Source organism: Pelophylax lessonae, assembly GCF_965119305.1.
Source record: "Pelophylax lessonae genome assembly, chromosome: 3".
Lineage (NCBI taxonomy): Eukaryota > Metazoa > Chordata > Amphibia > Anura > Ranidae > Pelophylax > Pelophylax lessonae.
Genome location: NC_138770.1, coordinates 562,763,030 through 562,790,529, shown reverse-complemented (window position 1 = coordinate 562,790,529; position 27,500 = coordinate 562,763,030). Strand labels below are relative to the sequence as shown.

General features: G+C 43.9%; 1 protein-coding gene across 2 annotated transcripts in view; it reads left to right on the top strand.

The window, feature by feature from the left end:
- The window catches only part of RALGAPA2 (Ral GTPase activating protein catalytic subunit alpha 2), a 685,399-nt gene that overhangs the window by 236,367 nt on the left and 421,532 nt on the right, over positions 1-27,500 (top strand). For both annotated transcript variants that reach the window (XM_082251348.1, XM_082251349.1), the window contains 2 exons: positions 12,137-12,227; positions 16,032-16,208. In XM_082251348.1, coding sequence (XP_082107474.1) covers positions 12,137-12,227; positions 16,032-16,208 — 268 coding nt within the window. The remainder of the gene's footprint in view (positions 1-12,136; positions 12,228-16,031; positions 16,209-27,500) is intronic.

Sequence of the window (27,500 nt, the reverse complement as noted above, 5' to 3'; positions counted from 1 at the left end):
TAGTACGCACCAAAGTCAGGGACAGCAAGTCCTCCCAATGCAGTAGGCTTCTGGGCGTGACGCCAAGCCAGTTTGTGTCTACTGGGGCCCCGCACGAAAGTCTTCAGCAAGCGTTCAAGGATCGCAAAATATTTGTAAGGGATATACGAAGGAGAGTGCCACAAAGCATAGAGGATTTTAGGCAAAAGGATCATTTTAATTAAATTCACGCGACCCATCACGCCAATGGGGAGACGGGACCAGATTTGAGTCTTATGCTTAACCAGGGCGTACAAGGGTTCAATATTAAGGGCGATATAGTCTCCAAGATTACGGGATACGTACACTCCCAGGTGCTTAAGAGTAGAAACACGCAGCAACGGGAGAAGGGATTGGTCCTGCGATTGGGGAAAAACGTCCAGGGACAAAATCTGCGACTTATCCCAATTGATGGACAGGCCCGAGAACCCACCGAGGGTAGTGATGAGGTCCAGGACCCCAGATAGGGAGGGGCCAGGGTCAGCTAGGTAAAGGATCATATCGGCATAAAGACCTATTTTATCAACATGATCGCCACGACTGAGGCCGACGATATCTGGGTGTGCACGTATGGCAATGGCCAAGGGCTCGACCGCCAATGCATATAGCAGCGGGGAGATCGGGCAGGGCAACCCTGTCGAGTTCCCCTAGAAAGGGGAAATGACCTGGAGGTATGACCATTCGCCACCACTCTGGCACAAGGACGATGGTAGAGGATAGTCAACCACTTCACAAGTTTAGGCCCGAAACCGAAACGCCCTAGACATCGCCACAAGTAATGCCACTCTACCGAGTCGAAGGCCTTGGCAGTGTCCAAGGACACTAAGACTCGGGTACCCACTAGATCATGCGTCGCCTGTACATTCATAAACAGACGTCGCATATTGCACGCTGTGTTCTTGGAGGGCATGAAGCCCGTTTGATCCGGGTGTATAAGGGAGTGAATAACCTTGTTAAGTTGCAGAGCTAGTATCTTGGCTAGGATTTTAATGTCACACTAAAGAAGGGAAATGGGGCGATAAGATTCGGGTAGCGCGGGGTCCTTGCCGGGCTTGGGTATGAGGACAATCAGGGCCTCATTCATGGACACAGGGCTGGCAGCAGCCTCAAACATAGCATTGTAAACCTCACGGAGTTTGGGGGCCAAAGTCTCCGAGTACAGGGAATAGAACTCGGCTGGGAGGCCATCCGATCCCGGGGCCATAGCCAGCGCGAAACAGGAGAGAGCTTCAACAATATCGCCGACCGACAGGGGGGCATCAAGGGCAGACGCCTGCTCGGGGGACAAGGTAGGGAACGAAAGAGTGTCAAGTAAAGCTGTTAAGTCCGAAGGGGGGTACTGCACTTTGGATGTGTAGACGTCCTGAAAGAAAGAGGCGAATTCCTCCGCAACCTCAAGGGTCCGCAGGGTCCCCGGAAGTAAGCCGACGAAGGGAAATGACAACCGGGGGCTTTTCGTGAAGATGAGCCAAATAAGCGAGAAGCTTACCCGCCTTCTCACCGAACTCAAACGCCCATTGCTTACAAAAGAAAAGCTTGCGATTCGCACGTTCCCGACAAAGCTTTTCCACCGCCCGCGTCCGCAAATTTAGGTCCGCAAGTAACTCCGGGGAAGGTGCAAGGGCATATTGATTCTCAAGCGCCGCAAGTTGGTGCTCCGCGGAGGAGTACTCCGCCCGGGAAGACCTCTTAAATCTGGAAATGCGTTCCGACAATAGCATCTTAGCATGAAGTTTAAACGCCTCCCACACCTGCAGGGGCGAGGCGGTAAGGTCATTGTTAGCAAAGAAGTGTGTCCATTCTTCCCCAAGGCCGTCCAACCCCGGGACCACAGAGAGCCAGAAGGGATTCAGGCGCCAGTGGCTCCGCGGAGGGCCAGGAAAGGAGGACAAGGATATCCAATACGGGGCATGATCGGAGAGCCCAAAACCCGCAGCCTTCAGACCAGGCGTCAGCGAGCGTGATAGCCAGATGGAGTCAATTCTCGACATGGAGGAATGGGTGGCAGAGTAGCAGGAGTAGGCACGAGTAGTGGGGTGGAGATGCCTCCAGGTGTCAACCAGGTCAAAGTCAGTAAGCAGTCTACTAAATCTAGTATTGGGCACAGGGGCGGTGCCCACCAGGGAGGGGCCCTGTCTGCCCAACACGGGATTAGATACCATATTGAAGTCCCCTAACCATATTGCAGGGATGGAGGGGAACTTAGCCATAAAGTCAAAGCCCACTGTGAGGAGGGAAGCAGCATAAGGGGGAGGTACATACCAGGCCATGATCAAGACTTCCCGACCACCAATTACCCCCCGAACAAAAACATACCTGCCCTGAGGGTCTGTGATCACATCCCCCGCCTGAAAAGGAGTAGATTTGGATATGAGTAGGGAAACCCCCCTCGAGTACGAGGAGAAAGTGGCGTGAAACGACCAACCAATCCACGGACGACGCAATGCCCGCAACAGGCTGTCCTCAGCGTGCGTCTCCACTAGGACCATAATATCACCATGCTGGTCTTTCAAGTAGGATAGGACTACAGAACGTTTAATCCTGTCCCTCACCCCACGAACGTTCCAGGTAAGGATTTTTAGGGAGGCCATCTTAACAAGAGCAAGGGAGGAACAGGCAAGGGAAGTGGGAGGACCCCCAGCGCAGGCAGCAACGCCCCCCCATCCACATGTGACAAACAGATATGACAGTACAGTGCATATAATGGAAGACATAAAAGAGTGAACCCAGATATAAACACATAAGCAGGAACGAACACGTCCCAAATACAGTAACCCACCCCACCCACCTGGCTCCGCACAAACCCCAACACGTGGGAGCATCAGCCCAGAACAAGCAATAAAAAAGTAAACCGTTGCGCATACATGAAAGACACCAGCAGGCCGAGCCGGGCCAAAAGGGGCCGCGGGTCGCCTGCTGGGGCACCAGGCTTAACAAAAAGAATGCCCCCCAAAACAGGGGGGAGCGGGGGCGAACATTCTCCGAAGGGAGAGCCCATGTCCAGGGCCCTGTAACAGTGTAAGACATCAAACGTAGAAAAACAGCATGAGCCAGATGCAACCCGGGCAGTAAGCTGTCAGTGTTCCGAACCGAGGGGATTGAGCAGGCTCAGGGGGGTAGCAGTGAAAGCAGCAGACCCCATCAGAACCCCAGTGCAATACACCACCCTCACCCCAGCCAAATGGGAGAACAGGATCACACAGCAGAGAGGCATGTCCAAAGGGTGAGGGTGTGAGGTAGCTATGCAGCAAGAGGTCCGTTCCAAAGGGGAAAAACATGGGTAGAGGGTCTGCACAAAAACACAGCCAGGCAGAGAATCCCGCGTCCTGCAGCAAAGAGGCATGTCCACAGGAGTATGTTTATAATGAAGCGGGAAGTACCACAGGCGGAGACGCTGGTGGAAAGCAGGAACAACCGGGCGTAGGGGCATCAACTATACAAAAGGGCACAAGGTAGCAGGAAATGGCAGTGGAACACAGCGTCACGGGAGGCCATCCAACCACAGGCGGAGACGCTGGTGGAAAGCAGGAACAACCGGGCGTAGGGGCATCAACTATACAAAAGGGCACAAGGTAGCAGGAAATGGCAGTGGAACACAGCGTCACGGGAGGCCATCCAGCCAGGCCACTGCAGAATCAGGATCCTCAAAGAATCTCACTCTGTCCTCAGCGACCACACGCAGCCTCGCAGGATACAACATGGAGTACTTGAGATTGCGGGTACACAATCGACGTTTGACCTCAGTGAACTGGTTGCGTTGCTTTTGAACAGCCGGGGAATGCCATGACAGTGTGGTTATCCATGGGAATGTTGCCCTTCTCCCGGGCAACGAAGCACAGCATCTCTATCCCTGTAGTTAAGGAAGCGGGCAATGAAGACCCGCGGTGGAGCACCCTGGGGTGGTCGCTTAGCTGGCATCCTGTGGGCTCTTTCCACCACAAAAGCCTGGGAGAAGGCGGCACGGCTGTAGGCAGTGACCAACAGGTTCTCCAGGAAAGTGGCAGGGTCGTGCCCTCCGATCCCTCTGGGAGACCGATAAAGCGTATATTATTCCGCCTAGCGCGGTTTTCCAAGTCATCCTGCTTAAAGAAGAGTTGTGCAATGTCCCTGGAGGCCTGTTCCACTGATGTGCGGACCGGGATGAGTTCATCCTCCACCGCACCTAAACGATCCTCCACCTCGGTCATCCGCCCCCTGAGTTTCTGCTTGTCCTGGCGGATCAGCGAAATATCCACCTTAACCTCCTCAATTTTTGAACCGCTGTCCGAGGCCTGCACGGCCGGATCCAGAGCGGGGGATGGATCGCCGCCATCTTGGGCCTGCGCGCTGTCTTCCTGGCAGCGGAATCGATCCAGCTTGGACCGTTTCGATGGTGGAGACATGGCGGCGAGTAGGCACGGTGGGTTTGCAGGCACACAGGAGCGAAAATGCGGTAAGTATCGGATCCCAGGATGGTAAGAAACCGTTAATGCCGGGAGAGAGGAGCTCACGCTCGTCTGCTCACATGAAGCTTCAGGCCACGCCCCAGATGATATATTAGCTTTTGAACAGCTCTTGAGAGGTGGGTGGCTCAGACTTTTTTTGGATAGAGTAAGGAAAGGTTATAACCCCTGCCTGTTTTTTTTTTTTTTTTTGCCATCTCTGTTCCACATGGGAGATTTCCTTGCACTTCCTGTCCCATAGGCAAAACGCGAAGTCGGGAAATATCTCCAAAGTCAAGGTATCCCTGGTTGTCACCAGGGTCACTGGAACCAATGTCCCCATTGGAAGATTTCCCCCTTTTGCCTGTTCTGGTGAATTCTCTTTCACTTTCACTCAGTGATAATCAGAAACAGGCCAAATAGAGAGGGTGACTCTAACAGGGGTACAGACAACATGGGGTATAATCCCTCTCTGCTGTATCCAAAGCAAAAAAAAATAAAAATTGTTTGCTTTTAGTTATACTTCAATATGTATAGTTACACATGACTCAATATAATAGAACGGGTAACAACAGCCTAAATGTACACATCATTATGTTTGTCTAATAGTTTGCATCCCTTTCAAATTTAGATACAAAGCTTCAAAAATGATAAGATCAGCAACTCCTTGCTCCCTGATATTTCTAGGATTATCTTTAGAAGGACTTGTAACCCCCAATTTGAAACAACCCAAAACGTTTCCTTTTATTTGGGGGGGGGGGGGGGTTAACTGGATTCTTTCCTTGTAAAATGTGCTAGGTATATATTTGTGGAGATCAGTGCATTACACACGTTAAGTCATTTTGTTCTAATGGTACCATCCATAGATTTGACACTGAAGAATTCATATACCGTTCCGCTAAGAATGTTGTTTGTCTTCTGGAGTGCTTGTGTCGCTTCCAGTGTATAGGCAGGACCACATGGGCACTACAAGTAAGGATAGGGGAACACCTGATCAATATAAGAAATGGACCCAATAGCACAAGTGTCACTGCCATAACACAAAGCACTGGTGTCAGGGTTGTAGGAATAGATAGGTTTATTACCCACCACTGACATGCTAGTAATATAAAAAGGGACGTTTTCCAACTTGAAACTCAATAGATATACTAAATGAAGCTGTACCACCCCTTTGTTCTTGAGATACTGACGTAATGTAATTAATTCACTGCACCTGAGCAGTGCATTGTGGGGCGGCTCGTGACATCAGATCTTTATAAAAGAGCTGTCAAACTCAAAACAGCTCATAGTGTGGGAAGCGTCCGGAGAAGCAGGAGCTTCTTCTTTTTTTTTTTTTGTTCAGTAAAGGGGGGTGGGGGAGGGAAATAAGAGAGGATTGGAAAATCCATATTGACAACTAGCCAGTTGTTAGGTAAAGAAAAAAGGGATATGGGGGAAGTATATATATATATATTTATATAACTTTGTGGTATACACTGCACTTTCTGATCTCAACAAACTGTAAAAAGCAAAAATCTCTCTCCCTGCCAGCAATGTATTATTAACTATAGAATTCCACTTATAAATCACCCTCTGGCCAAGGGATTGAAACCCACAACCTCACAATTGCAAGCCTGGCATTCTACCACCTACCCCAACGTCAAGCATGCTTAAGCTGATCACATTCTCTCTGCCTAACTAACTGCTATCTCACCCTACACACAGTGGATGAGATACAAATAAGGGAGAGTGTGTGAAGCTTAAGCAGGCTTGACGGTGGCGTAGGTGGTAGAATACCAGGCTTGCAATTGAGATTGTTGTGGGTTCAAATCCCCTGGCTAGCAGGTGATTTATTGGAATCAGAGGTCAGAGTCCATGATAATGCGGATCTCGAATTTCCAGCGAAGAAGCCCCATTTGTTCGTCATTCGATGAATGAGTGAACAGCCATTGTTGAGTCTAACTTACGGTCGATTCAAACTCAAAGTTCATCACTACTCTATACTCACTAAAGATTGAGAACTGAGTGATCAGCAGTCTTTGATTGCTCAGCTCTGGGTGTAGAGCTGGTGGGGGACAGCTGAAATTTTAGATGGAAGCTGCTGCCTTTAAGGTGAGAATGTTTGTTTTTGTTTTTGTTTTTTTTTTTTTTTTTTGTGAACCCGCACTTCTCTTTTAATTATATTTGGTTTATTTTTCCAAATTTCAGATTTGGTAAAACTTTATGAGTAGAATATGTTTGGATATAGCACCTGTAGTGAGCAATTGTTTATGGTGTTGATTTTCATCCTGTGTGACTTTTGACGTTTAGACGTCATTATGTACACCAAGTTGAGCAGTGCACTCTTTTGCTACTGTATATTTGTGAGTACCCTTTTTTGCTTTTAATAAACTGGCAACTTTAATAGTATCACACTAGCCAGTGTATTTATTTCCTCCTCTGTGCTTTGTTTTGTCCATTTAGAATTTGAGTTCAGGCTTGATCTTGGTGAAGGCATTTTAACCACCTCAATACCAGACACTTTGACCCCCTACCTGTCCTGCACTTTGGCTTTTACAACCTAAAGACTGGACATTATAAACCCCCTTCCTGACATTTATCAGTTTTTTAGCGCAGTTAAACTTTGAATGATAATTACCCATGCATGCAACACTGTACTCAAATTTATATAATATTTTTAAACTAATAGAGCTTTCCTTTCACCACTGGGTTTTTTTTTATCTTTTGCTATATAGATGAAAATATACCAATAATTAAAAAATTATAAACCGTTGCACATAAAAAATGTTTCTTCAAAATTCAGTGTATCATTTTTGGCCTGTGTGAAAGTTAACGAGTCTACAAACTATGCCCATCTAATTTCTTGAGGCTCTAAAATACCAAGACATAACAAATACCCCTTAATAACCCTTTTTGGAAAGTAGACAGTCCAGGGTATTTTTTAAGAGGGATGGGGAGTTTTTTAAAGTTGTAATTTTCCTCCCATAATACTTTGGAAAATAATGATAGTAAATAATTTTTTTCCACAAAATTGTCATTTTGACAATTTCTTTCTAACACATAAATTTGCATACTTAGAATTACACCTCAAAACACATTTTGTGATGTATGGATAACATGTGAGAATCTTTCACAGCCTAGTCACATAGAGAGACCCAAAATCTAAGGAGCACCTTAAGACCTAGTGGAATAAATTACATGTCTAATTTCCTGGCTACCTATCACATTTTTAGTCTGGAGCCCCTCACTCTGCATGCGTGAGACCCCTGTTTTGTCCTCAGTCCCACTACTACATAGTCCGTTGGTCTGTATAGAGGCATATAGTCAGTCCAGGCAGCAAGTATTCGTGACATGTGGAAAAAATCTTCACCATACCTTCACCACACCTTCACCACTAATATCATAGTGAGGTATGATAGCAACGGAATCAGTCAGTCTCCTTAACAGAGGCCAGGTTGTGAGGGACATAGGGGACAATATTAATGGGTGTCAAACATTATTCTATTACTGGTGCATACACAGCATTTTGGGGGATTTTCAGCCTGTTCTGATAGAAGAGATAATATTGAGGAAATGTCTCTCATGCAGCCTGCTCACTGCATCAGAACAAAGGTGTTTAGGTACAGGTTCTTAAATAGGGGCTGTTCTCCTGATATTTTAGGTAGGAGCCGAGAATTTTTATTGACTTTAATAATAAATGATGTAGAAGTTGTACAAGGCTAATTAGAACAAGCATATTGGCACTTTTTTTGTACCAATGATTGGATCTTTTGGTGGCTAAGTAGACCATCATTTGGCCTTTATAATGTACATCTCCTATGAACTTGATTGTAGTCATGTATACAGTCCGGTTTTTGGACCGGACTGTGCCTTCCTTGGATTTCCACTGAGGTGTCTTCGTGGATGGAAGAAAGACATACACATTTTGTTTTTTCCCTTCCCTTCATTACGAAAATTGGCTAAAACAACACCCCCCCCCCCTCCCCATTTGTGGCAACCAATCTTGGTGGGACCTGATTTGCTTACACTATACCAAAAGCTACAGTTTGTTGCGCTAAAGGTGATGAAATAGTGGAAGGCTGGTGGAAAAGGTTTCCACAGAGGTGATATCCCTAATGATATAGGGATAATGCAAGGTCCCACAACATTTTTTTCACTGCTTCCCATATAGATTGGACATGGAACTTATCAACACCGATATTTTCGTTGGGGTATACATTTCAGAACATTTTTGCAGAAAATAAAATTGATATGTGGCCTGATTTTAAACATATGCAGAATGATTTTGGCGATGGCACAGGGAATTGTTATTGAAGTGTAGAAACCTCATGATTATTGCATATCGTGTCCTGGGCATAATGGGGGAAAAGAGTGGCGTATGGGATGTGTGAACCAATAGGAGTGTAGTTAATTTTTTTGAGGGAAGCCATACAGGAATTAAAAGCAGCTCTTAGACACCAGTATGGGCCCTAATCATTTGTGACTGGTGTGACTTGCCACTTCATCAGGATGTATTGTGCTGCTGTTGGTTGCCTGCTGCTGTTCAGTTCGCCTGATTCCATTTGTTGGGACACTTTCCTCCTCTGGGTCCGTTACTGAACCACTGCTCTCCATGAGTTCATATTCAGAATCTGAATATGACAGTAAGAGTTTTCCCGCTACTCTCATCTGTCATGCTCGGGATCTGAAAGGACTCCTCGCTTGTGTACTTTTTTGGACATGACGTTCAGGTTTTTGCTTACTCTGGTGGCACTAACCGATGTTGATGCTGCACTATGGACACCATGACAGATGTTGATGCTGCCACTGGTGTGTGTGTTACACTGCTGTGGTTGCAATCAGATCTCGGTAGAAGTGTTTTAACTGTTTTACACCAAAGATCTAAACAGTTCGGCACAAATTGACTCTCGTTCTTCTCACACATGCTCTCTGTGAGGAGAAGATGAGCTGATGGCTGCAACACACACAGCTTGTGTTTGTAGTGATTGGCCACAGTGATCACATGGCGCAAGGCCAATTTCATACGCTGTATTCAGGTGATTTTAATGCTTCAATAAAGCCGAGTGTTTTATCGGAGTGTAGCCGTTCACTTTTTTGGAGTTTTCCATGCATACAGTTGAACGAACTGGGTTGGCACTTGAATGTGTGAGGGGTATTAAGGACAACAGAGGCAGACTTTCCTTAACCACTTTCCGCCTGCCCTATAGCAGATTGACGGTGGTTGCACTATCCTGACTGGCCGTCATATGACGTTCAGCAGGATAGACCGCTTTGCGCGCCCAGTGGGGGTGCGCAGAGCGTCGATTGGTGCTGCGGTGTGTCATTCTGACACACCGGACCTCTGATCCCAGTAAAGAGCCTAATGATGTAGGCTCTTTACCATGTGACCAGCTGTGTCCAATCACAGCTGGCCACATAGTAAAGAGGAAGAGCCGTTGATCAGCTTTCCTCAGTTCGTGCCTGACGGGCACGAGTAGAGGGGAGCCGATCTGCGGCTCTCCTGACGGGGGGGTCTGTGCTGATAAACAGAGCATTGATTACCAGTGCAGACCCTTGGGGGGTGCCACTAGAGCCACCAGGGGATGCCCACCCATGACCACCAGGGATGCCCACCCATGGCCACCAGGGATGGCAATCAGGGCTCAGGGACTTTTTCAGTGCCCTCCCTATCAGAGCTGCCCATGGTTGCCATCCATCAGTGCTGCCCATCATTGCAATCTATCAGTGCCGCTCACCAGTGCCCATCAGTGCCCCCCAATACCCCCCAATGCTGCCTATTAGTGCCACCCAATGCTGCATATCAGTGCTACCTATCAGTGCCACATATCAATGCCCATCAGTGCTGCATATTAGTGCCACCCCATCAGTGCCTTCTCATCAGTGCCTATCAGTGCGGCCTCATCAGTGCTCATCAGTGCAGAGAAAAACTTATCTATTTACAAAATTTATAACACAAACAAAAAAACTTTTTTTTTTTTTTTTTCAAACTTTTCGGTCTATTTTTTATTTGTGGAGCAAAAAAGGAAAAAGATCAAATACCACCAAAAGAAAGGTCTATTTGTGCGGAAAATTGCATAAATTTGGTTTAGTTACAATGTTGCATGACCGCGCAATTGTCATTCAAATTGCAACAGCGCTAAAACCTGAAAATTGGCCTGGGCAGGAAGGGGGTGAAAGTGCACGGTATTGAAGTGGTTAAGCAGCGGCCTATTGTTACTATTAAATAAATCTATGTTACAGGGGGAGTTTTAAAAAATTGCTGTGATATGGTAGATGTCTAGCACACAGTGTTAATTTTGGCAGCAAATTTCAATTTAGTTTTAGTCTTAGTCTTAGGACTAAAATGGCATTTTAGTTTTAGTCCCATTTTAGTCTTCTGCAAGTGTTTTAGTTTTAGTCGTATTTAGTCGACTAAAACTCCAGTATATTTTAGTCGACTAAAACGCCCTACATTTTAGTCGACTAAAACTCATTTTAGTCATCTATAATCAAATGGGTGTAGTTCAATTGTAATTTGTAATGCATTATTTAAACATTTCTCTACAATTTCCAAACTCATTATATACTACTGCTGGTCCTGGAGTGAAAAATCTAATATGTTATTATTTATGATTTGAGCATGCACCAGTGTTAATTTTTGGCAGCAAATTTCGATTTAGTTTTAGTTATAGTCTTTTGACTAAAATGCCATTTTAGTTTTAGTCATATTTTAGTCATCTGAATTGTGTTAGTCGACGAAAACGTTTTAGTCAGTTTTAGTCGACGAAATTAACACTGCTAGCACAAAGGTAGATGTTTTAGTGAAATCCATGCTAGTCCGAACTGTTTTGAAGGCGTGGCAATCCACTTTTATTTATTCAAATGAAGTCCACAGACACCCCCCCCCCCCCTCATGCGGATGACATTTTGCACATTTGCTATGTGCCCCAGATGAGCGCGCATTACACTCACTGGTGGAATTACGGTGGAGGTGCACTACAGCACAGAACACTACAGCACAGCTGAATTGTCAATGGAACCAGTATGTGTCCTAAGCCTTACATGGACTATTTTTTCTCAATTTCTGTTTTTATTTTTATATTTTCTGTACACAGGTCACTAGCATCACAACTTTATTTTGGAGACTTTATATGTTGTGTTACCCATGGTGTTCATATTTTCATCACATTGTTGTCTAGCCTGTATAATTACGCACAAGGTTTGTTTGTTTTGATCACATATTCATCCCACCCCTCAGGCCATCCTTCACTATATCTAGAATAGCGTACCACTTTGATCACAATTTTTTTTAATCCTCCTATCCTTTACAGCCAAAGGATAAGCCTTATCCCTCTGTTTGATCTGCAGTTGCCATGTTGCTGACCATGTGATTATTCATTTTTGACATGTCAAGTCATTTGATGGCTTTACAGTTCGGTTGTGAGTACAAGCAACTGTGAGAGTTAGCCTTCATGGCATGCTTTAAAAGTGACTGTTGTAGAAAACAGTTAATTTGGGTTTAGTTCCACTATCATTTGTATTCAATTTGGTAGGTTCTTTCACTACTTAGCTTTTGGTAAATATAATAAAATTGTACAGCCTGAATGTAACAGGTTATAAACCGTTCACTTTTAGTTGTTTTTGGTGACTGAATTGTGTTTCTCCATTGGAACAATATATTGTAATGTAAATAACTTCTATAGTAATTTAGTCTCCATTTTACCTATACCTCTTTATAGATAATGATACGACGGAGCAGCAGCCCAGCAGAATTAGAGTGGCATGCAGATACCCAGCAGACCAATGAAAGAAGTGCTGATCATGAAAGAGGTAAAAATCACTGTGTGATTTTCTGAGTATTCTCAAATCCTGGCAAATATGGGTAGATTAGATATTAGGTGACCAGGTTGACCTTGTGTGTTTGTTGTATAATGAGTGGAATGACACAGAGATTTGGACGAAGGTTAAACTATGTTGGTAAACCTTTTCAGGGTGGGTTTTCAGACACTGACTATTGGAATTTTGTATCTAGCGGGTTTTGAATCGCATCTCCTCCCTCTCATAAAGCCACGTCATTGACAACCACAATTTGGCTTTTTAAAGTGCATCTAAAGCCAATTTTTTATTTATTTTTTTAAGGGGTGATAAAGTCAGAAGGTTTTTTTATCTTCATGCATTCTTTGTAATACGATAAAAAACCTTCTGTGTGCAGAAGCCCACCTTAGCCCCCCTCCCCTAATGCTTACCTGAGCCCCATCTCAATCCAGTGATGTCTCAGCTGTCCAGGACTCCCCTCCTCATTGGCTAAGACACAGCAGCGGTGCCTGTGGCTCGCGCTGCTGTCAATCAAAGTCAGTTGGTCAGTGCAGTGAGAGAGAAAGAGGGCAAGTCTGAACCACAGCTCTGTGTCTGAATGGATACACAGAGCTGCAGCTCAGCAGGGGTGCCCCCCGTAGCAAGCTGCTTGCTGTGGGGGAACTCCAAGGGAGGGAGGGGCCAGGTGAGCCGAAGAGGGACCCGAGAAGAGGAGGATCCAGGCTGATCTGCGCAAAACCAACTGCACAGAGCAGGTAAGTATAATGTGTTTGATATTTTTATTGAAAAAAAAAAAAAAAACAAGACTTTACAGTCACTTGCATTTTTAGGAAGCGTTTAGAAGGGTTACTACCCCTGTCAGATATTTATTGCTACTAAAAAAAGTTTATTTAAAATAAAAAAAAGAAGCATACATTGTACTCACAAACGCATGATAATTGAAGTTAAAAGAAGTTGAACCAATCATCTCCAGGACTGCCAGGATACACCAATGGTGCTGGGAGACGTGATGGCATCCGTATGTGCTTGGCTGACGCGTTTTGAGGGAGAACCCTCTTCTTCAGAGCCAAAAGTACTACTGGCCCAACAGAAATTCACAAGGTCGATTTATAGCTAATCTGTACCACCCTCAATAGTTAACCCCGCCCCACAAGAAGCAGAGAGGTCAGGGGTGTGAGTTGCTGGAGTGGGGTTTGTTTATTGATAGTCGGCAACACCCATTGAAATGAGTGGCCACACAGTACAAACTACCGCCCCTGTATGTACAAGCCAGCTAAATACGTACACCAATTGCAAATAATAATGATGACAATAACAAAGGTAAAATGATAGCAAAACATAAAAGGAACAATTGTATATATCCTGTGACCCGTTGACAGAGCCAGCAACCATGGTAACTAGGGTCACACTAGGCCTTAAATTTAACTTTAAACTGCAGGCGGATCTGTGTTCCATTGCCCAGCACATCACTTCAGGGTGCACCATGGTGTAATTTTCAGTTTTGCATGAGGTTGCCCAACACCGTTAATGGCAGCCCCGAGACCAATAAGGAGAGTGTTTAGGAAGACTACCCGAGCCTGCCCCCGCCTGACATACACACAGGGAGGAAAAATGACATTGCTCACGAGTACCTCACAGTCCCAGACCAAGGAGGACTCGTGTGCCATGCAGTGTGCTGTAGTCCCCAAAAGGCCCTAAAAGAACAAAAGGGAAAGAAAAAAACCATAGTGTAATAGATTAATGTGCAATGTCATATGTTATAGATGTAATATTTTAGGCTGTACACATTCCTTCTTCCTATTTCCTTTTTGCATTGGCCCAATATTAACCTTTACTGCACCTACCGACCAAAAATTACTTTTGAACGAAAATTCTGTAATAGATCTGTATTGAATATAGATGCATCCAAAGGACTTTTCCCCAAAGGCCGCCATATACTGTATGTGCAGAGTGATGTGCCTGTACCTATGCACTACTGCATGTGCACGGTCGCACCCATTCATGCGGTTGCACACATGCATGCGGTTGCACACATGCATGCGCAGGCTCGATTGTCCATACATCCATACCACATGAAGGCCTTTAGTAAAAAAATAAAGGGGGGGGGGGGCAAAACGGAAAGGGAAAAAGGCCCAAACAAGGGGGTGTGTGTTCACTACCTACTTCCATACAGATTGTACTGGTGGGACAATATTAGCAAATAATGATAATGATGATAAATCACTACCGGCGGGTCTCTGTATGGAGCTAGGTATTAAGACCCACCGGTATTGATTCCCACAAGTACAGTCTGTATGGAAGTAAGTAGCAAATAAACCCCCCCCCCCCCCATTTTTGGGCCCCTTTCTTTTTGGCCCTCCCTTCCTCCTTTATTTATTTTTTTTTTTTACTGAAAGCCTTTATGCAGGATGGATGTATGGGCAATCGAGCCTGCACATGCATGTGCGCGGCAGGTGACTGACTGTGGGGCAGCCTCATACAAAACCGGAAATGATGCCGCGGTGCCTCTGGAAGTGATATGCTGGGCAATGGAATGCACATCCGCCCCCACTTCCGGGTGTACGAGCTAGGCGTGCGGTTCAAGCAAGCTTGATGCGGCTTCAGGCACAGACAACTACACGAACCCCGACTTAAGGACCTTATGGATAAACTGCACACATTGGGGGGAAGTAGAGCATGATCCCTAATATCCACTGATCCCATCAAGGTTGGAGTGTATATATACATGCATTGCTGTTTCCATTTGGACCTGTGTTTGCTGCTTTAAAGTTAAGGTTAAGGCCTAGTGTGACCCTAGTTACCATGGTTGCTAGCTCTCTCAACGGTTCACAGGATATATTCAATTTATTCTTGCTTTTATGTTTTGCTATCATTTTACCTTTGTTATTATCATTATTATTTGCAATTGGTGTAAGTATTTAGCTGGTTTGTATATACAGGGGCGGTAGTTTGTACTGTGTGGCCACTCTTTCCTATGGGTGTTTCCGACTATCCGTAAACAAACTCACCCCAGCAACTCACAGCCCTGACCTTTGCTTCCTGTGGGGCCGAGCTAACTATTGAGGGTGGTACAGATTGCCTATATATCACCTTGTGAATTTATGGTGGGCCAGTAGTACTCTTGGCTCTGAAGAAGAGGGTTCTCCCCCCCCGAAACGCATCAGCCAGGCATATACGGATGCCATCACGTCTCCCAGCACCTGCGGTGTATCCCGGCAGTCCAGGAGGCGATTTGTTCCACTTCTTTTACCTGTGTACAATTATCATGCGTTTGTGAGTACAATGTATGCTGCTTTTTTTTAGATAAACTTTTTTAGTGGTAATGCACAAGGTTGATGCGCCCTTCTGTTGTTTTGCAGTATACTTGGATACCCTTGGTCCTGAGGGGGGGCAGCAAGACCTTAGGTCATGATAACAAAGATCACATAAGATCACTCACCTTCCCGCATATCACTTGAGTGCAGGAGAAATACTGTCTTAGATATTTATTGCCGTCTGTGCTCATGTTAAAGGAGATTCATCTTCTGTTTATCCTGGTAACCATTGTCCTCAAGACTGAATATAAAAAAAAGTCCAAAATTTTGAATTATCACCAAAACAAGTACAGAAGGAAAAACGTCTAGAGGGGAAACTGGCTTTATAATCTTTTTTAATTTATATACTATCTAAGAGGGAATTGTCTTCACTTTGGAGAGATTACCTCACATTTTCTGTTGATTGGGGAAACCACATGTGCTTGTTCTATTTAATTTCCCGACCATTTAGAATAATTTCATTAATTTAAGTCTCTTTCCTAACAAGCTGTAACTTTTTTTGCAGTTGATAGTGTCAGCAGTGATGTGACAAATGGATACAGCCGTGATACAGAGATTTATCTGATGCCTTGGCAAAATTGTGACGAGGACCCTGAGATTGCTACACCTACAGATGTGGCAATCGATCAAGATGCAAGACAATGGCTGCAGCTCAGTCCTGCCGATGCTGCACCTCTTACAGGTATTTACTGGTTACATCTTAAATTTAATGTCAGATGTTAAAGCGGTTTTAAATCCAAAACCAAAATCAATCATTAGATGTGTTGGCTGCATTTGTTTTTTTTAGGCTCTCCCCCCCCCCCCCCCTCTATTTTTACCTGGTGATCTGACCATTAACACACCCCTGTACTCAAGTGCCCCCACTCTGGATGATGAATGAGCACAGGGTGCACCTTTGGACAGCAGCATTGTTAATATGGGGGGAAGGGTGTCAGGAATAAGCAGCAGGGATGATCAAATCTGTGTAGCTACGCTTAGGAGACTGAGACCAGACTGTGTATACTTTAAGTGAGATTTATTTACAGTGAAACATAATCCCATCTAAACAACAGAAAACACAGCAAACATAAAGATGTAAGTGAACCATACCCTCCATGATAAAACATCTAACTAGCAACCTAACGGAGTAACAGCCTAACTGACTGACTGTATACAATACATACATACACAAAATGGGGAACACAGATCAACCCGGTAAACTAAAGATGCAGGGAACAGATGGTGCCAGGGCTAGGATCAGGAACAAGAGGAGCAAATAAGAGGCAGTAGGGCACAGGAAAAGGATACATGGTCAGAATCAAAATAAATGGCACACAGTCTCTGGCAGCAGAACAAAACACCAGAACAAAATGCGCTAATGGGGAAGAACCTAAAAACCCTCCCAGCAGCCAGCATCAAGTGGAAACTGAATACTAGGATCTACTGGCTTCTGGGAGACACCTGCCGGTGGAGACTGGAACTACAACCTTCCGCCCTGGGAAACGCAGTGCCACCAGCAGGTGATCCAGGTCCTGATAGTGGGATACTTAGCTGTAATATCAGATTTAAATACACTAACAACTTGAAGCCAATTTCCAGCTAATTGTTTAGAAGCAGTTACAGCAACAGTTTTTTTTTTTTACCTTTAGTCCCCGTTCACACTAAGGCGACCTGGTCGCCTCACAGGTCGCCATAGGTCGCCTCCCATAGGGAAGCTGCGGACCCGTTCTAATAGGAGCGACACAAGTCGCTCCGACTTAGAAAAAGGGTCCGGAGCTTCTTTGGGGCGACCAGGAGGCGACCGCCATAGACTTCAATGTTATGAAGTCCGTGGCGGCCGCTCCGAGGTCCTCGGAGGTCGCGGTGCGAAGTAGCGTCGCTTGTATGTGAACGGGGCCTTATGGATAAATGTTTTACAAAAATAAAAGTATAAATAATATCTGTAAGCTTGTAAACACCCTTGTCAGTGTTAAGTGGTTTGTTTCAATTCTGTAACTGCTACAATCTGCAAGAGCGCTTATTTTGAAAAACAACAGACCTACTTACCAGACCACCAGATAAAAAAAGAAGAAAGAAAGCCTAAAAAAGAAAAGTAATGCAACCATCTAAATATTGATAAACTGTAATAGTTTGCTTTTTGGTTTAATTGCGCTTTAACATGTTAAAGCTTATAAGATTTTATGATTTGTTGTATATGTACACTGCTGTGCAAAGGTTTTAGGCAGGTGTGAAAACATGCTGTAAATTAAAGGGATTGTAGTCTTTTTTTTTCCCTATAAAAATAACAAACATGTTATACTTGCCTCCTCTGTGTAGTTGGTTTTGCACAGAGCAGCCCAGATCCTCCTATTCTCGGGTCCCTCTTCTGTGATCCTGGCCCCTCCCTCCTGTTGAGTGCCCCCACAGCAAGCAGCTTGCTATGGGGGCACCTGAGCCGAGTCACAGCTCCCTGTGTCTATTCAGACACAGAGCCCCGACCCGGCCCCGTCCTCTCTCTCTGATTAGCTGGCTGACTTTGATTGACAGCAGCAGCCAGTGGCGCCGCTGCTGTGTCTCAGACAATCAGGAGGGAGAATCTCAGTCAGCTGAGACACTCGTGGACATTGCTGGACAGAGGGAGACCGCAGGTAAGTGTTTGGGGGGCTGAGGGGTGCTGCTGCACACAGAAGGCTTTTTATCTTAATGTATAGAATGCATTAAGATGAAAAAACGTTCTGCCTTTACAACTCCTTTAAGAAGCCTTTCAAAAATAGAAGTGGTAATCGCTTTTTTTAATCAATTTACAAAATGTTAAGTTAATGAACAGAAGAGAAATCCAAATCAAATCAATATTTAGGGTGCTCATCCACTGCCTTCAGACCAGCATCAATTCTTCTAGGTAGACTTGCACACAGTTTTGGAAGGAACTCGGCAGGTAGGTTGTTCCATACATCTTGGAGAACTATATTTGAGGTGGTCACCCTGCTGCAGAATAAATTTGGGACCAATCACACACCTCCCTGATAGTAGGGCATGATGGATAAATATCTGCCTGTATTTCTCAGCAAATTTCCAACTCCCTTTGCAGAAATGTAGCCACAAACTTGCAAGGAGTTTCCACCATGCTTCACTGTTGCCTGCAGACATTCTATATTGTACCCCTCTCCAGCCCTTCAGTGAATAAACTGCCTCCTGCTACAGCCAAATATTTCAAATTTTGACTCATCAGTCCAGAGCACGTGCTGCCATTTTTCTGCACCCCAGTTTCTAAGATTTCATGCATAGTTAAGTCTCTTAGCTTTGTTTCCACATCAGAGGTATGGCTTTTTGGCTGCAATTCTTCCATGAAGACCACTTCTAGTCACACTTCTCTGGACAGTAGATGAATGTACCTGGGTCCCACTAGATTCCACAGTGCTGATGGCACTGCTGGACATCTTCCAATGTGGAAGGGAATAAAGCACAATGTGTCTTTCATCTGCTTCATTGGGTTTCCTTGGCCGACCACTGCATCTATAGACTTTAACGTTTCTTTGTGCTTCTTCAAAAGAGTTTGAACATTACATCTTGAAACCCCAGTCTGCTTCAAAATCCTTGTCTGGGAGAGACCTTGCTGATGCAGTATAACTACCTTGTATCTTGTTGCTGTGCTTAGTCTTGCAATGGTGCATGACCTGTGACATGAAACTGTCTTCCACAACCTCACTATCTGTGCTCCTTTTGACAGATTTCCTTAAAGAAGAAGTAAACTCTTGAAAAAAAATAGTTTTTTTCTCCTGCAAAGTAAATGCATACTAGCACATTATGTGACACTTACCTGCAACGAAGCCCACGTTGTCCCTGCTGCCGGGCGCATCCATCTTCACCCGTCTTCTTCCGGGTCTGCGGACTCCGGCTGTAGCCGCATGACGTCACTCCCGCGCATGCGCGGAAACCGCCAGTCACGGCACAGAGCTCTGAAGAAACGGCACGGGTGGCCGTTTCTTCAGAGCGCATGCGCCAATGACGTCATCGGCTGCATGCACTGTAAATATCTCCTAAACGGTGCAGGTTTAGGAGATATTTACAGCCCCTTTAGGTAAGCCTTAATATAGGCTTACCTATAGGTAAAAGTCATTAAAGTGGGTTTACAACTACTTTAAAGGATAAGTTCACTTTTGTAAAAAAAAATTAAAAATAAATGCACATTTTTTTCAGGTAAAAAATGTGCATTTATTGTTTTTTTTTCTTAGGAGCCTGTAGAACATTGCACCTGCAATCAGCAGATCATTGGGTGCATTGTTGGGTGCCTGCAGACTCTGTGCAGCTCTCTGCTCTTTCCTCCCATACACTGAAGACTAAGAAGAATCCATGAACTAAGAGAGTACTCACCTCACAGTTCATTGAGAACCACAAGCAGTCTGTTGCAGTGGCAGACAAGACTTTTGTAGTTCATTCATTCACAGAACCCTGTGAATGAAACGCGTGTCTGTGTGGGCAGAGCCCCGTATAGCCACAGTGTTTTTAAATTGTGCCAGAAAGTGCAGAGAGAGTAACTCCCCTCTGTATGTTGTCACAATGGAGGATGAAGGTGGGTGCGGGGGTCCTGCTTTGGTAACATGTTACACCCTAAATATGGGTGTAGCATGTTACTAAAGGTGAACTTAGCTTTTAACTTCCCGCCCTATGGACAAAACTGGAAGTAAGGAAATCTCTCCAAAGTGATTCAAAAGCCCTCTTAGACTGTTAACAGAAATGCTGTTCCAATTGGAGGAGCTTTTTTGGAGGAGCTTCTATTACTGTTGTAATGATAATTCTGAATTTTGAACGTTCCCTAAAGCAAGCCATAGAATGTGCAACTTTCATTCCTTTAAACATGGGTTGAAGGAAAAAAAATTGCTCGATTCCTCCATTAACAGGTTACCCCGCTGTCAGAATGCAATGAGAAAACCCTGACAGGCTGGTTGCACTGAAGTCCACACTATAGTGTCTTATTTAGTCGCTAATTAAGATGACACACATTGTTGCAACCAGGGTTTTGAAACAAGTTGGCTGTAACTTTATGATCAACTTATAAATAGGTCTAGTAATTAGAGATTTCTGGACACTCTGTTAGTGTGATGGTTAAGCTTTAGCAGGTTCAGCAGGGTCTAGCCAAATTTTGATCCATGCATGGGCTCTCCGCCGGCAGAATACAATACCTCAGTGAGAGCGATTCCCCCATCCACATCAAATGTTGTTGAACGAAAAACAATGAATAATGTATGGCCTGCATTAAGGGTGCACATGGGCGTTCCGTCTGCCTGTTTTTCATCTATTCATTTATGAATAAAAAACGGACTGCAATACATTCCTGTGAATAAAAGGACGTTCATCGGGTGATCATCCATTTACATCCGCTTCAGTTTTTTTAAATAGAACAAGTCTCTAATTTTGTTCTGTTTAAAAAACTGAAGTGGATGAAAAACAGATGTAAACAGAAAAAGGATGTTAACTGATGTGAACTGAATATGTTTTTTTTCTTTGCAAAAACTTGAATGAACGAATGATGCCTCTGCAAGGTTTGGATCTCTGTTGGGGTGCTCTCCAAGATTGCTTGGTGTACTTGATCTGCCCTAGCCAGAGCACTGTACTGCAAAAATTAGACCTCATCCAATGATGAGGACTAAAATAGCCCAAGATCCAGTGACTTCTATCCATACCTTTTTAACATTAAAACTTTGTTGGAGTCTAACCTTCCCAAAAAGTCTTTTAGCCTTTAGATACACTTGAGGAAAAAAATATATTAGGCTGGCCATACAGTTTTCTTGTTCAACTTTCCTTTAGATTTACTAAAACCATATAATATGAGGTCATACTTAAACACTTTCAATTTGTATGCAGTAGACAGGCCCTTGCACTACATAGCTGAAGGTAAATCTGTATAAGAAAATTGTATAATGTATGGCCAGCCTTAGTCGAGTCATTCGTTTTTCAGTGGCTTGTAGAGTTACAAAAAAAAAAAATTGGTATGAGTGGGTATCGCAAGCACTACATCCCTAAAGCTCTAAGAACATTAATATAAACAGTAAAAATGTGGGTAGGTGCTTACAACCTCAGGAAAAACACAAAAACACTACATTGTTTATTCATTTGCCAACTGCACTATAGCCAAAAGACGTCTACAGCACGGTCAGCAAGTTCTGGGAGAGCGTCCGTGTACATCCACGCAAAACCCTGCACCTTGCGCGTCTCCTGGGATACCCATCAGGCGTGCCCTTCTGGACAAAGCTGATCACAGGATAGGGGTAATGGGCCAATCAGAGGGGCTCTTTACCATGTAATCAGCTGTGTCCAATCACAGCTGATCACATGTAAACAGACTTGGTGGTTATCGGCAGTCCTGTCCTTATGCGCTTCGTCTGCATGAAGAAAGAATAGCCGATAACTGTCGAGCCTCATCAGTGCAGCTTATCAGTGCCAGTCAATGCAGCAGCGTCATCAGTGCAAGTGAAGAAGAAAAATTACTTGACAAAAACTAGAAAACATTTTATTTTCCCCCAAATGTTTGGTTTTTTTTTTTTTTTTTTTAACCAAAAAATAAACTAAATGATGAAAAAATACTACCAAAAGAAACCTCTGTCTAGAAAGAAAATGACACATTTTTTTTTTTTTTGGTGCAGTGTTGCATGACTGCACAATTATCTTTCAAAGTGTGACAGCGCTGAAAGCTAAAAATTGGTGAATGTGCCCAGCATTGAAGTGGTTAAAATACATACAGTATGTTTTTTTACGTTTTACATGTTAAAACCATGCTAAAAGCCAAAATTTGCAACAAAACCACATGAAGAAATTTGATAATAAAGTCAACCACTCTACGTTTCCCACCCACTGCAATAATATATACATAACTAAATGATTATATGGATATACTGTGTATATATATATATATATATATATATATATATATATATATATATATGTGTTATACACCTGCGATTATGTATAACATGTAATATATGTTTGTATGACCATTTAGTTATCTATAAACAGTAGTTTTACAGTGGGATATGTATGGTGGTTGATTTTATATTCTAATTTCATCATGAGGCTTCGATGAACATTTTGTCTTTTAGCATGATTTTAACATATAAATCATGCTGTCTTTATTTAAACATTGTAGTGTTGTCTTTCATGAGGTTTTAAGCACCTTAATGGTCCCACATGTTTTTTGTTTTATATCTATGTTCTTTGTGATTCATAGTGTGGTGACCTGGAGATGAGCAGTACACGTTCCCTGTCAGTCATATGACCTGCTATAGATCGAGTGCAAGAAAGGGCACTGAATAGAACAAAAGGCTTTTGATGGCTGACTTGTTCACCAGTCATCGCTGTGCGCTTTTTGTACTGTGGTTTTGAAAGGTGTACAGTATAAAGCCTTTGTCCAAAGTCGTAACTTGTCTCCTGACAGAGACCTTCAGCTGCTGGCAGGTGTACACACACACATCCTATCCATAGTCAGTGGCTTAAACCATTCAACAGCATTGTTGATTCAGACACTGTTATCTCTCCTCACTGCGCCCTTTGCCACCAGGCTTCTTGAATGCCCGTAACTCGGAAGATGAATACTGGCTTTATTTATCAGCATTGTTGATATTTGCATGGTGTCTCGTGTGTGAGATAGATCAGAGGCGAGCTCTGTAGATACACTCTCCCATTCACCCCCACGCAGCTGCAGCTCATTAAAAGGAAAATGTAAGGTAGAGGGGACAGGTGCTAGGAGGCTGCAAGACATCGGCAGTCAGCCCGAATGGACCGGCATTTATTAGTCAATAGGAATCCCATTGTTGTGTTCTTGGCACTGCTGTATAGCATTTAAGATAGCACTTATCAAAGTGCATTCATTCTGACAGCGGCTCATGCAGAGCTGGAACTTGCTGCCACTTATAGGAGCATGTACACATTCAGTTGCTGGCTTTGTTTCTCTTCATTGTTGGAGAAGACACCAAACTCCATTATAGCCCGAGAGTATTTGTTAGAATTCTCAGCTTCTGTAAAGATGTTTCCAGAGAGACCTGGCTGTTAAACGCTCAACTGGCGAATAAGCATAGGGTCTATTAAATACAGAATGTCTAACAATTACCTTGGGAGCAGCACATGCTCTGTATAGCTGAATATAAGCATGCACTTCAGCATTTTTTGACAGCATACATTGTGTCACTGATTATCCTATTTTGGCTTTTGCTAATCAGCTGTCTCTAAGAACATCAATACTTTTTTTGTCATGAACTGTCTGCAAATGAGCAGGACTCTGTCAGCTGTAATTTGGCTTAGGGTCCATTCTTTGATTAACATTGCAGTGTCCTTGCTACTAAACAACATCTACAGTTGCTAATGGTAGAACTGTTGAGCACTCCAAATATAATCTGTTTTTAACCACTTTTTCTCAAGCTGGAGAGTGATAATGTGCTTATGAGCTTGCCTCCTGACCCAGATACCCAGAATTGTTGTTTGTCAGTAATCACTGGTTTAAAATCATTGGGAAACAATAAAGTGGGCTTATGCACACAGGTGTACAATTTTCTGCATACAGTTGCCTAATTTAGACTAATCTGAATTCAGCAGTATTGTATGCTATTTGTCTATGTACACTGCTATGTTTTGGTCTGCAGTGTTTACCTGCGTAAAGAAAAAACTTTGGACCATATTTTACCCTGCACACATGTAAACTTTGCATTAATGTTTACTTGTATACATAGACCCTATTATGGTTGTAAGGCTGGTCCTTCCTTCTCTGCGCATAAATGCATTTTTCGTAGCCAGGATTCCTTGTCCAAAGACAAGTCCACAAACCCGCCTCGTCGTCAGGATTTAGGCATCCCTGTCAACACAAGAACGCCAAGTCCAAAGTAATTGCTACTTCTGCTTAAATGTTTGCCCCCATCGCAACATCCATCACGGGTTGGTGCGTCTTCTATCATTTGCGGATCCGTGACTATTCCTCTTTTCAGGCACACTGGTTCTGAAGGTGGTAACATTTGACTACAAAAGAGAGTTCCAATCCTTCCCTCCAGGATGCTTCATTCCTTACAACCTGTGCCTCTTTTCTCAGCGTCTGGTGGACCTCCATTCGATGGTTTGGAGGCTTCTTGCTCAAGGGGTGATAGTTCCAGTTCCTTCCTCTGAAAGGTTCAGAGACTTTTATTCCAATCTGTTTACAGTTCCAAGTTCCATACAAAGAAGGTGTGCATCCCGTTCTGGATCTGAAGGCCTTGGATGTCTTTGTGAATGTGCGCAAGTTTTAACTGGAATCAGTGCAGTCATTGGTAGCCTCTCTGTGTCAGGGAGTCCTCCTGGCTTCAGGCAACATCAAGAATGCCTAGCGCCTGCCTCCACATCTCCGTCTTCCGCTACCATCAGCGTTTTCTCTGGTTTGTGGTGGGGGAGCTTCATTACCAAATCATGGCTCTCCTTTCGGCGCTGGTGCTGGCTCTGCTGCATTTTCTTAGGACCTCAGTTGTGGGATGATTTGATTCTATACTATATTGTCAAAAGTATTGGGGCACATGAACTTTAATGGCATCCCAGGCTTAGTCCTTAGGGTTCAATATTGAGTTGGCCCACCCTTTGCAGATATAACAGCTTCAACTCCTCTGGGAATTCTGTCCACAAGGTTTAAGAGTGTGTCTATGAGAATGTTTGACCACCTCCAGAAGTGCATTTGTAAGGTCAGGCTCTGATGTTGGATGAGAACGTCTGGCTTGCAGTCTCCACTCTAATATATCCCAAAGGTGTTCTATTGGATTGAGGTCAGGACTCTGTGCAGGCTAGTCAAGTTCTTCCACCACAAACTCACTCATCCATGACTTTATGGACCTTGCTTTTTGCACTGGTGCGCAGTCATGTTGGAACAGGAAGGGGCATCCCCAAACTGTTTTCACAAAGTTGAAACATGAAATTGTCCAAAATGTCTTGGTATGCTGATGCTTTAAAAGTTCTCTTCACTGGAACTAAGGGGCCAAGCCCAGCCCCTGAATAAGCCCACACTAAAATCCCCCCCTCCACCAAATGATTTGGACCAGTGCACAAAGCATGGTACATAAAGACATGGATGAGCGAGTTTGGGGTGGAGGAACTTGACTGGCCTGCACAGAGTCCTGACCTCAATCCGATAGAACACTTTTGGAATGAATTAGATCGGAGACTGCAAGCCAGGCCTTCTCCAACATCAGTGCTTGACCTAACAAATGCCTTTCTGTAAGAATGGTCAAACATTCCCATAGGCACACTCCTAAACCTTGTGGACAGTCTTCCCAGAACAGTTGAAGCTATTATAGCTGCAAAGGGTGGGCCAACTCAATATTGAAACCTACGGACTAAAGCCTAGTACACACGCAACGATTATCGGCCGACCGATCGTCCGTCTTTTGTCCAGAGTGGTGTTTTGTTGGTTGGAATGTGCCGAGACTGCACACGAATTTTCTCGCCCGACCAAATTATACTTCAGAAGTGATGTCATGTGTTGGTTTGCTTTCTTTGTGTTCTTTCTTCTCTGAGCATGCCCAGTCTTGCTCATTAGATTTTTCCCTGTCAAAATCTTTACTGACTGCACGAAAATCGGCCGTGTTTTGACGGCGGACAAAAATTTTATAGCCTGCACACCAGATTTTTTTCGGCCGAAAAGTCGGAGTCGGTTGTCAGAAGCATCATACTAACAAGCCGAAAATCGGCAGATCGGTCGTCGGATGAAAATTCCCTGCCGATTTTCGACGCGTGTGTACGAGGCATTAGACTGGGATGCCTTTAAAGTTCATGTGCATGGAAACAATACTTTTGACACCATAATGTATGTGCAAAGTCTGCGGTGGACGTGAAACATAATATTTCAATGATGATTCAGTGGCTGGAGGACCCTAAATCTTCACAAGTTAGCCTCACTCTCTTCCACTTGGTTGGAGTAGCTGAGCCTTATAGTGGACACCACAGTGACTAGAGTGTTTTTCCTGCAGAGAAAGTTTGTCTTTTTTAACTGTTAAATGACTGTCTTTCCTCCCTACTATCTTCATTTACTGTTGCATGAGGGTTCTGGGCCTCATGGTCTTTTTGTTCGAAACAGTCAATTATGCACAGCATCACACTAGAACTCTGCAGCGGGACATTCTAGCAAAATGGAACAAGCTTCCATGGTCCCTGGGAAGGACCATTCCCCTGTCTCCCTGTCCTGATGGATTCACTCTCCATTACTGATGTCTAGAATGTCCTTCCAACCACTCAGTTGAAGGATCATTTAGGATACCAGCTTGTTCTGTGGGGGAGGGGGGCTGGGGCTGTTGCCAGTTCAGGGTCAGTGGACCTAGCTCATGGTGGTTTTGCATATTTTTCTTGTCAGGACTGTAAAATTTGTAACAATATTGTAATGTGCAATTACATATATTCTTTCACATGAATCCTAACATTTTTCATTCCCTGAGGCACACATACACATGGCTTTACATTTCTGAGCTTGGAGAGTGGGTGGGCAGACACTCTAATCCCTGCCCAGGTGGGAGGAGGCGGAGCAGACCAATCTCCTCTGGACAGGAGCAGCATTAGAATAGAGAAGTATAGGCATCTTTACTTTTACAGGGTAGATAGAATAACCTTAGAAAATGGGGGTCGGATTAGGTTTTGCTTTAGTTAGACTTTGACTAAACTTTCACTTTAACCACCTCAATACTGGGCACTCTCACCTTCTTCCTTCCCAGACCAATTTTCAGCTTTCAGTGCTCCCGCATTTTGAATGACAATTACTCAGTCATGCTACACTGTACCAAAATTAAATGTTATCATTTTGTTCACACAAATAAAGCTTTCCTTTGGCGGCATTTATTCACTACTGAGTTTTTTTTTATTTTTTGCAATATAAGAGAAAAAAGAGCAGAAATTTTGAAAAAAAGCAAAACATTATTTTCTACTTTGTTTTAAAAGAAATCCAATAAATTCTAATTTTGTCATAAATTTAGGCCAGAATGTATTCTGCTACATGTCTTTGGTAAAAAAAAAAAAAAAAATCCTGATA